This window comes from Morus notabilis, unplaced genomic scaffold (genome assembly GCF_000414095.1).
Source record: "Morus notabilis unplaced genomic scaffold, ASM41409v2 Scaffold296, whole genome shotgun sequence".
NCBI classification, from domain to species: Eukaryota; Viridiplantae; Streptophyta; class Magnoliopsida; order Rosales; family Moraceae; genus Morus; species Morus notabilis.
Genome location: NW_010366896.1, coordinates 100710 through 111109, shown reverse-complemented (window position 1 = coordinate 111109; position 10400 = coordinate 100710). Strand labels below are relative to the sequence as shown.

Sequence of the window (10400 nt, the reverse complement as noted above, 5' to 3'; positions counted from 1 at the left end):
AAATGTTAAATAAAATTAACCTTAAAAATAAAAACCTTAAAATAATTAAAATATTTTTTGATTGGAATATTTATTTGAGCATTTTAAGTTAAAACATATTTAAAATAACATTTAATATAAATTGGAAAGGATAATGATGACATTTTTAAAAATTTAACTGCTTTAGAGGGTATTTTTGAGTCTCCTTTTATAAATACAGGAGGTGTTTTGGATTATTTGTATAAGAAGAGAGGTGAAAGTAGTATTTTAACAAAACACAAAAGGTATTTTGTGTATTTTCCCTTTAAAATTGTTATTTACTTCAATTATTTATTATGAATATGCTATTTACTTCATTATCTCTTTTTAACAAAAGAATAGAGAATTTACCCTTAAAAATGTATAAATTTATATTTTTATTCTTGATAAATACCTTTTTATTAATGTAATAATTTAACTAAAAAAATTATAAATTAAATATAAAAGAATAAAAATCCCGACTGTGTATACGAAGATTACCCCCTTTTTAACATTTACTTCCCTTTCCCCAAAGCCCCATCTGTTGTTTAGCCCAAAGAAATACAACGAAAAGCCCATAAGGCCTCTCGCTCCCGACCCAACCCCAAAACTAAACCCAGCATTGCTATGGCATCCTGTTCTGTTCTGTTCTATGTCAAATCAAAAGTAGACCTAAAACCTTTTTCGCATCACCAACCAAATTGAGATCAAGGATTTAGCTATGGCGACCGAGTTGTCATCTTCTGCGGCTACAGAGCAACAACCAGAGGGAGGTCCGGCCATGGCGGCGGCGAATGCTGGGCCCCACAAGCTAGAGAGGAAGTGGACGTTCTGGTTCGACAACCAGTCCAAGCCCAAGCAAGGCGCCGCCTGGGGCACCTCCCTTCGCCAGGTCTACACTTTCGACACCGTCGAGGAATTTTGGTGGTACCGTGTTCATTCTCTTCACTTCTTTCGTTAAGTTTGGGATTTGATTGCTTTGCTCTTGTTTTTGTTAGATTTTTTGAATCCGTTTTTGTTAGATTTTTTGAATCCGTTTTTGTTTTTTGTTGACGTTCGCGTTGGTAGCTCGGAAACTCTTGAGGGGAAGTTGAAATTTTGTTTTGTTTTGTTTTTTTTTTTTTTTGGAACGGTTTTTAATAAAAATTCAGTGAACCTATCTGGAACTTGAAAATTTTGCCTCTGTTGCGACAAGATTGCTGAAATCAGGTTTCAGATCCGAAGTGACAGAAGTTAATTTTTCGTATTTTTCAATGATCTAGGTTTAATCTTTAACCAAATACGTTGTCTAACCCAAAAAAAGATCTAGCTTTAGTTATATAGTTGAAACCCCCAGAAATAGGTTATCAAACAGAATTTGAACTTGGTTTTTGGTTCTTTCATTATAATTGATCCTTTTGAGCCATGGTTGAGTTAATTTAACTTATCTCAAACGTTTGATTTTGATTCTTAGTATTGAGATTTTGATGTCAAATCTGTTTACTTTTACAGTTTGTATGACCAAATATTCAAGCCCAGCAAGTTGCCTGCACAAGCGGATTTCCATTTGTTCAGAGCTGGGGTTGAACCCAAGTGGGAAGATCCCGAATGTGCTAATGGAGGCAAGTGGACTGTTGCCAGCAACACAAAATCTAGCCTCGATACGATGTGGTTAGAAACTGTAAATATCTTACTTTTGCCTATGTCTTTCTCCAAATAAACAGTAGATGTGTAGCTTCCCCTCCCCCTCCTTCCCCTTGCAATTTCGCGGCACATTAATGGGATTTTGGTTGGTTGAGCAGTTGATGGCTTTGATTGGAGAGCAATTTGATGAGACTGATGAGATTTGTGGTGTGGTGGCGAGTGTGCGCCCAAGGCAGGACAAAATTTCACTATGGACCAAGACAGCTGCAAATGAGGCTGTCCAGGTATGTCTCTCAAATCCTTGCTCGTTTGCCTTTCTTCTGCATTGGAATTTTCTCAGCTGTTCTGTTGTGATAACTTATGCCTCAGATACCCGGGTATATGTTATTTTGATTTATATTACAATTTCTCTACCAACCTTGACAGAAAGATTGAAATGGATCTCCTAACCCTCAAGGCCTCAACGTCTTTCCGTCTCTGTCTTCCCCATTTAAAAATGTTATTAATATTTCTCTGGAAACATTTTGACAAAAGTATAATCCCTGCGAGGTGGTTTTGCGGACAAAATGATAACCGGCCCAAGTGGACTGGAAGTTTGTTTAACGAATTACAAAAAAAAGTAAACAAATTATCATGTCTGGTGCCTTAGTGATACGAACCATGCCAACAACTTGACGAAACCCAATACCAAATCTGGAAACGATTCAAGATCTCTCAAGTTGGATGGAAACCGCGACCCGTTGCTTAACAAAGCAAGAACCTTGGTATGGTGAAGACGCCACAAACGAGTATGTAAATTCCGTTTGATAAGTCAATTTGAACGCCACAAGGAATCCTTGATAGGTTCGGAAAAAGTTTCTTCAAGAACTCAAGAAGAATATCTCACAATATGAATAAACATCAAAACTGTTTTGCATTATCTGAAAGTCAGTCTTAAATAGCCGAAACTTTCATGAAGAGTTTTTAATTGTAAAAGTCTTAATCTACCCTTAATGAGATAAACACGCCTAAAATAAAACCTAGGAAGGAATCCGAATTTGACTCAAAATATCCTTCCTGCTAAACACGCCTATAACAAAATTTAAATTTTAAACTGAAACTTAAAACTAAAAAATAGGATTATAATGAAATCAAATCTTGATCTGCAATCTTGACTTGATCCCTTGTTGGAAAACACGCCCACATCTGCTCGGACTTCCCCTTGCATGTGTATCCCGGAATGACATGCAAGTTGGCCATGCAATGGCTCAATGGACGTGTATGACTGATTGACTGTTTTCCGGATCAACTTTGATGAGTAAAACCAGCCTTTGTTCACCCTCAATTGTGAACATTCTCTCTTCTTGTTGTAGAACTCTCCAGACTAGGTTATTCAACTCTTCTTTGAATCTTTTAGCTCGATTTCTCGTCACCGGACCAACTGAGACTTGAATTGGATCGTGAGTATTACTTGTATCCCTGATGTCCTTATCATTCCTCCCCTCTTGAGAAGGATTTGTCCTCAAATTATCACCTACATCAAAAGGACTCAAGTCAGTAACATTGAAAGTAGCACTAACATTGTAATCACCAGGTAAGTCATGTCTATAGGCATTGTCATTGATCCGTTCTAACACTTGAAAAGAACCATCTCCTCTAGGTAGTAACTTAGAACGTCGTTGTGTCGGAAATCTTTCTTTCCTCATGTGTAACCACACCGAATCACTGGGCTCAAAAATCAAGCTTGTGACGTCCCTTGTTAGCTTGCTTGATGTATTGTTCGGTTCTTCTCTCTATGTTGAGCCGTGCCCTCTCATGGAGTTGCTTCACAAATTTTGCCTTTTTTGTACCATCTAAGTCCACATGCTCGGAAACAGGTAAAGGTGATAAATCTAAAGGAGTTAAAGGATTAAAACCATAAATAATTTCAAACGGTGAGAACTTAGTAGCAGAATGAATGGTACGATTATAAGCAAACTCAACATGTGGTAAACAGTCCTCCCACGTCTTAATGTTTTTACTAATGACAACCCTCAACAAAGTGGATAAAGTCATATTAACTACTTCTATTTGACCATCGGTTTGAGGATGACAAGTAGTAGAAAATAAAAGTTTCGTTCCCAATTTTCCGTATAATGTCTTCCAAAAGTAACTTAAGAACTTAGCATCCCTATCTGACACGATTGTCCTAGGCATACCATGTAACCTCACAATCTCCCTAAAGAATAAATCTGCAACAAGAGAAGCATCGTTAGTCTTATGACAAGGAATAAAATGAGTCATCTTAGAAAAACGATCTACAACCACAAAGATTGAATCACTCCCACGCCTACTCCTAGGTAAACCCAAAACAAAGTCCATTGAAATATCAATCCAAGGTGAACTAGAAATAGGTAGAGGCGTGTAAAGGCCATTCGGCTGAACCCTCAATTTAGCTTGCCTACAAGTGACACACCTACTACAAATTCTCTCAACATCTTGTTTCATGTGTGTCCAATAGAAGTGCTCTTGCAACATAGTTAGGGTTTTAGCGACTCCAAAGTGTCCCATTAATCTCCCACCATGGGATTCCCGAACTAACAAGTCTCTCATTGAACGATTAGGTACACATAACTTATTCTCTCTAAACAAGAAGCCCTCATGCCTATAGAACTTACCCCAGCCTTTTCACAAGCTCTATAAACTCCCCCAAAGTCGTGGCCATCATGATAAAGTTCCTTAATGTGTTCAAAACTAAGGAATTTAGCATCAAGAGTAGATATTAAGACATACCTGCGTGAAAGTGCGTCCGCAACCACATTTTCCTTACCTTGTTTATACCAAATGACATAGGGAAAAGTCTCAACGAATTCAATCCATCAAGCATGTATCTTGTTCAGCTTTTATTGACTTTTCAAATGCTTCAAGGATTCATGATCCGTACGAATCACAAACTCCTTTGGCCACAAGTAGTGCTGCCATGTCTCTAGAGCTCGAACCAATGCGTACAACTCTTTGTCATAAGTGGGGTAGTTAAGTGCAACCCCGCTTAGCTTCTCGCTAAAGTACGCACGTGGTCTCCCATCCTGCATAAGAACGCCGCCTATACCTACACCAGAAGCATCACATTCGATTTCGAACGTTTTAGAAAAGTTAGGTAAAGCAAGTAAAGGAGCATGAGTAAGCTTATGTTTAATAAGCTGGAACGCCTTCTCTTGTTCTTCACCCCATTTGAACGCAACGTTCTTCTTGATAACTTCGGTAAGCGGTATAGTGATGGTGCTAAAATCTTTCACGAACCTTCTGTAAAAATTAGCAAGTCCATGAAAGCTTCTAACATTACCTACATTGGAGGGGGTCGGCCACTCTTGGATGGCTTTGATTTTCTCTTCATCAACCTCAATTCCTTTAGCACTCACAACAAAACCTAGGAAAACAAGCTTATCGGTGCAGAAAGTACACTTTTTGAGATTAGCATATAACTTCTCCTTTCTAAGCACCTCCAAAACCGAATGTAAATGTGAAACGTGATCATGCAAACTCTATACAAAATAAGAACCTTGGTATGGTGAAGACGCTACAAACGAGTATGTAAATTTTGTTTGATAAGTCAAGTTGAACGCCACTAGGAATGCTTGATAAGTTCGGAAAAAGTTTCAAGAACTCAAGAATAATATCTCACAATATGAATAAACATCAAAACTGTTTTGCATTATCTGAAAGTCAACCTTAAATAGCCGAAACTTTCATGAAGAGTTTTTAATTGTAAAAGTCATAATCTACCCTTAATGAGATAAACACGCCTAAAACAAAACCTATGAAGGAATTCGAATTTGACTCAAAATATCATTCCTTCTAAACACGCCTATAATGGAATTCAAATTTTAAACTGAAACTTTAAACTAAAAAATAGGATTATAACGAAATTAAATTTTGATCCACAATCTTGACTTGATCCCTCGTTGGAAAACACGCCTACATCCGCTTGGACTTCCCCTTGCATGTGTATCCCGGAATGACATGCAAGTTGGCCATGCAATGGCTCAATGGACGTGTATGATTGATTGGCTCTCTTTCGGATCAACTTTGATGAGTAAAACCAGCCTTTGTTCACCATGAGTTGTGAACACTCGCTCTTCTTGTTGTAGAACTCTCCGGACTAGGTTATTCAACTCTTCTTTGAATCTTTTAGCTTGATTCCTCGTCACTGGATCAATTGGGACTTGAATTGGATCGTGAGTATTTCTTGCATCTCTGATGTCCTCATCACTTAGACAATAGTCAATAGCTACTCGCTAATAAAGAAGTTCCCACAAAAATATTTACATATATACAATGGACGAGATACTAAGAACAAAATAATAAATGTAAGGACCGGAAGTTTTTTTTTAAAAATAAGTGTACAAAATTATCATCTGGTGCCTTGGACAATAGCTACTGTCTAATAAAGAAGTTTCCACATAAAATTTTCGTACAAGTCATGGATGAGATACTACGAAAAAAATAACCCAATAAATATAAGGACGTAGTCTTCTTATTGGAACACTCGCTTAATTCCCCAATCCTATACAGTTTTTCAACTGTTTTCTTTGACGGCGCTGTTATAAAATTGCATCTTATATCTGGTCTTTGAATGTCCACTTCGACAAGTATCTTATTTGAAATGTTCACTTGGACTGAAACTCGTCTTGTTTACTTTATTGCTGGAATCAGTGACCCTGTGTGCTACTATTATATCAGGTTTATCTCTTGATCATATTTTAGTTCCACTTGACTAAATATTATAAACTATTGTGGTTGTACAGATTAGCATTGGAAGGAAGTGGAAGCAGATAATTGACTTAAGTGACAGGATCACTTACAGCTTCCATGTAAAGTTCAATCCACTGTTAATTTCTGACAATTGCACATTTTCTTCTCTGTATATCTCACTGCTTTCGTTTTTGCAGGATGATTCTAGAAGAGATAGGTCGGCGAAAGCTCGATACAATGCATGAACTGTCACTCGACGATTTTGTTGCATGGATCTCTACATGTTAGTTACTTAAATTGTTACAAATATTGGCAACTCGTTGCAGATTTTGATGTTCTGTTTACTGAGGAAAACCAAGTAGATCAAATATTTTATATGTTTTGTTTGTTAATGTAATATGGCGATTATTGGTCTTTATATTTTGATATTCACATTTTTTTTTTTTTTTTTGAAAAAGAAAACTACTAAACTGAAGTTTGATTTGTTCGTCGCCTCTCCTTTACTCAAACCTGAAATGAAGAGTTGAAATCGGCTCATTGCTAGGTTTTTCCTGTTCTAGTCTCCTATTAGGGATGCAAAAGAGCCGATTTACCATTATTAGTTTCTAGATCTCTCTGTTCCCGCCAACCCTTTCTTATTACTCTACCTTGTAGACAATTGCAACCAATCGTTAGATTTACCCTTTGTTTATTGGATTATTCTCATTGGTATCCTGACTATTGAAGTCAATAGTCATTTTTATTTTGTCTCTTAAACTTTAAAAGTTCTCATTTTGTCGCTTAAATTTTAAATTTATCATATTTAAACCCTTTTGTAAGAAAAAGAGGGGTAAATATGGTTATGTAGTTTTTATCTGTTTGTTTTTAGCATAAATTCATTAAGAAAGGCCACATTATTATCTTTTTTTTTCAATATGTTTTTAACAGAAATTACAACATAAGGGTTTAAGTGGAAGCAATTCAAAATTTAGGGGGTAAAGTGGGGTTTTTTTTTTAAGTTTTAAGGCAAATTAAGAATGACTTTAAAATTTAGAGACATCAGTGATAATAATTTTTGTTTATATTAAAGTGTTTAGGATGAGAAAAAAAGAACGATATTGTGTTGTTTGTAAATTGAAAATGTGAGAAGTTTTGTAAACTGAAAATTTGGAAGGAATGAAAATATTGAAATGTGAAAGAAGTTTTGTAAACTGAAAATTTGGAAGGAATGAAAATATTGAAATTCTTTTTTGTTTATTATAATCATTTTTTTATGGTCATTAAAAATAATGGATTTCCGTTTCCATCCCTTTTTTTTCTATATTAGAAACCTGGGGTCGTTCATTGGAACAAAAAGCAATACTTGACTCAATTATGCTTAAGAGGATGGGATAATAGTTTCACCCCCCACTATCCTTCAAACCTCAAATGCCGCACAATTTATTGACCGGACAAGAACCTTACAGTAGCAATATGAAGTATCGAACTTTAAACTTATTATGAGAGAAGAAAGAAATGCATTCTAATTAGTGCATCATTCTGTTGGTGGGAATTTTAGTCTCTTCCAATGACTTTGAGTGAATGAATGACAATCTTACTTGTGTATTTCATCTAAAAGTATACGATTAACTTTGCATAGATCTTTCCCTCTATTTTCTTTTTCAGATGATTTTGCTACAAAAAATCTATCAACGTTTAAACATGTCCATTTAGCTGAATGAAAAAGCAGGCAAAAAAATCTGCACTTGGATCTTCTCCCCAAGCTTCTGCTTAAGAGTGAAAAGGCAATTGCAAACATTTAAAAACCAGGAAAAAAAAAGTGGCATTATGGCTGCGTTTTTAGCCTTCATTATGTATGATTAAAACACTAAAATTAACATCTCTGGCTCTAGCAGTTTATTGATTCTGAGTCCAATGTTGAACGCTAATCGCTTTGAGATACCATTAAGTAATGTGTTCTGATTTTATTTTAATAATCTGAGAAAGATAAGTATTACAAACTGAAGAATGATACGGTTCAAGCATATATAAGAAGAGGGGGAAAGAGAGAGAGTTTTGATTCTGGACCGGAAGCCAGGAGAACAAAAATATCTACATCAGAAGATCAGTCCTTGGAAAGACCTCTGAAATCCTTAAACAATTCTCAACGAGAGAACAAAACATGGGACTGCAATTCATCATGCAAGGAACCCCAACCTTTCTCCATTTTTCTTGGCCAAACGAATAAGCCCTTGTCGTTGTTTCGGATCGGCGCCTATGGATTTGCAGAACTCGGTGATTACCTGGCCAGAAAAATAACTGGATGTCAAAAAAGAAATCCCTTATGAAGAGCCCAGCAATATGATTAATACTTGATACTTGGAAATATAATAGTATTTCTTGGCTTTAAATAGGTCAAACGTTGTTTTATGATGGTATCATTTAGTGTCAAAATTTTGTGAGAATTATTTGCTTTCAACAGGTGAGGTATCTATTTGTTTAGAGAGCTTTTTTGGTTTCCACACAACAGCCTTGAACTAAAATTGACCAGCCATAGCCTTGTTGATCCAAAATCAAACAAATATGATTGAAAGTTTTGCAAGACCAAAATAAAAATATTTTTAGTATTAAGTCTCTTTCGTTTTATAGTTGCAAAATATATTTTGCATGGGGTCCTAAAAATAGGCAATTTATGTAAATACTTCACTTTCTTTTACCAGGTAAAACTGAACCAAAACCAATATTCATCACGAACTAAGCATAATGTTAATAAACAAAAAACGTGTCATCTCTACCTAACCAAAACAACAATATAATAGTTTTGTTTTTTATTTCAGTCAAGTGAATTATATCTTATTATCCAATACAAGGGAAAATTCCATAATAATATTTATTACCTGTGAGTGTAAAGCAATAGCTTTGCCCCTAAGTTGATTGAAACGTTTCTTCCCAATAATTTGGCGCGTGACAACAACAATAGGCGCAAAGAGACCCTTTCCTTCATTGACGTTCTTCATCATGGGCTGTGATCTTATTGGCTTCCCAACCCTAACTTGTGTTGGTACTGATTTGGCTAACATGGTGTAATCTTCACCAGCCATTGAACTTCCCCAACTTCCATGGAAAGAAGAGCACAACCCAGTTGCTGAAATTGAAGTTGCCATTAGAAACTCCAAAAAAAAAAAAAAAAAAAATAAGCCCACCAAAATACAAGTTATCTAGAGCAATTCCCAGGAACAAATTTGCAGCAAGTTATTTTTACTCTCCTAGAACTTTGTGATAGATTTTCTATGTGGGTTTTATTCACTTGTGTGGAAGAAGGGATATTTTGTTGTAAATTTGAGAGCCTTGGGTTTATAAAGCATTAAGGGCCACACAAACTGGTGGCTTGGGTTTGTGTCATGGTCTCCAAACACACGTGTATTAATTGTACATTCTTATTACTTTATGGTCCCCAATTTTTTGGAGGAGATCTAAAGCTGAATTTCTAGTGGCTGTTTTCCATGGATTTGGTCCATTTGTCATCCTTCTATTAGACGTTAGGTCATGAGATGAAAAATTACTTAAAAGGTCTTTTATCGGTATTGCACTTTTCTAATAGATAGATTTAATTAAAATTATATCAAAATAATAAAAAAAATGTATGCAGAAAAAAAAAATTGATATAAATATGATGACTGAAAAATTTAAAAAAAAAAAAAAAAAAAACACTATCCATAATATATTTTTTCATTTTCTGTTGTAAAAATTTCGGAAAAAAAAAAAAGAAAAAGAAAAACAGTAAAATTTGAATGGCATGAAATAGACGGTGCAAAATAACAGAGGACTTTCATGGTTTTGACTTGGACTGTTCGTAGCCAGACACGTAGTTGCAAAATTGAAGTTTGATTTGTGTTTATAGCAGAGCTAAATCTACATGTGAACAAAACAGTTGGTGCTAGGAAGTTGTAAGTTGGTGAGAAAGTTAATAGGAATTTTCGATGGTGCTAGGAAGTTGAAGTTTAGAAGTTTAGAAGGTTCTGAGAAATAATTTTGCTTTCTCATGAAAGCGTCTGATGGGCATCACATTTGGCGTTTAGAAAAACCTAGAAAGAGTATTCAATTTCAATAAA

At 35.5% G+C, this 10400-nt stretch overlaps 2 protein-coding genes across 2 annotated transcripts; one reads left to right on the top strand and one right to left on the bottom strand.

Moving 5' to 3' along the window:
* Positions 1-657: 657 nt before the first annotated feature.
* LOC21387249 (eukaryotic translation initiation factor) lies at positions 658-6990 on the top strand. Its single transcript, XM_024174318.1, has 5 exons — positions 658-924; positions 1489-1657; positions 1779-1904; positions 6384-6449; positions 6528-6990. Exons 1-5 carry the CDS (start codon positions 719-721, stop codon positions 6573-6575), a joined length of 615 nt encoding a protein of 204 aa, XP_024030086.1. The 5' UTR covers positions 658-718; the 3' UTR covers positions 6576-6990.
* A 1237-nt stretch (positions 6991-8227) lies between these two features.
* LOC21387248 (protein PROTON GRADIENT REGULATION 5, chloroplastic) lies at positions 8228-9629 on the bottom strand. The gene is made up of 2 exons (XM_010111443.2): positions 9186-9629; positions 8228-8591 (listed from the first exon to the last, which is right to left on the bottom strand). Exons 1-2 carry the CDS (start codon positions 9450-9452, stop codon positions 8487-8489), a joined length of 372 nt encoding a protein of 123 aa, XP_010109745.1. The 5' UTR covers positions 9453-9629; the 3' UTR covers positions 8228-8486.
* Positions 9630-10400: the final 771 nt, after the last annotated feature.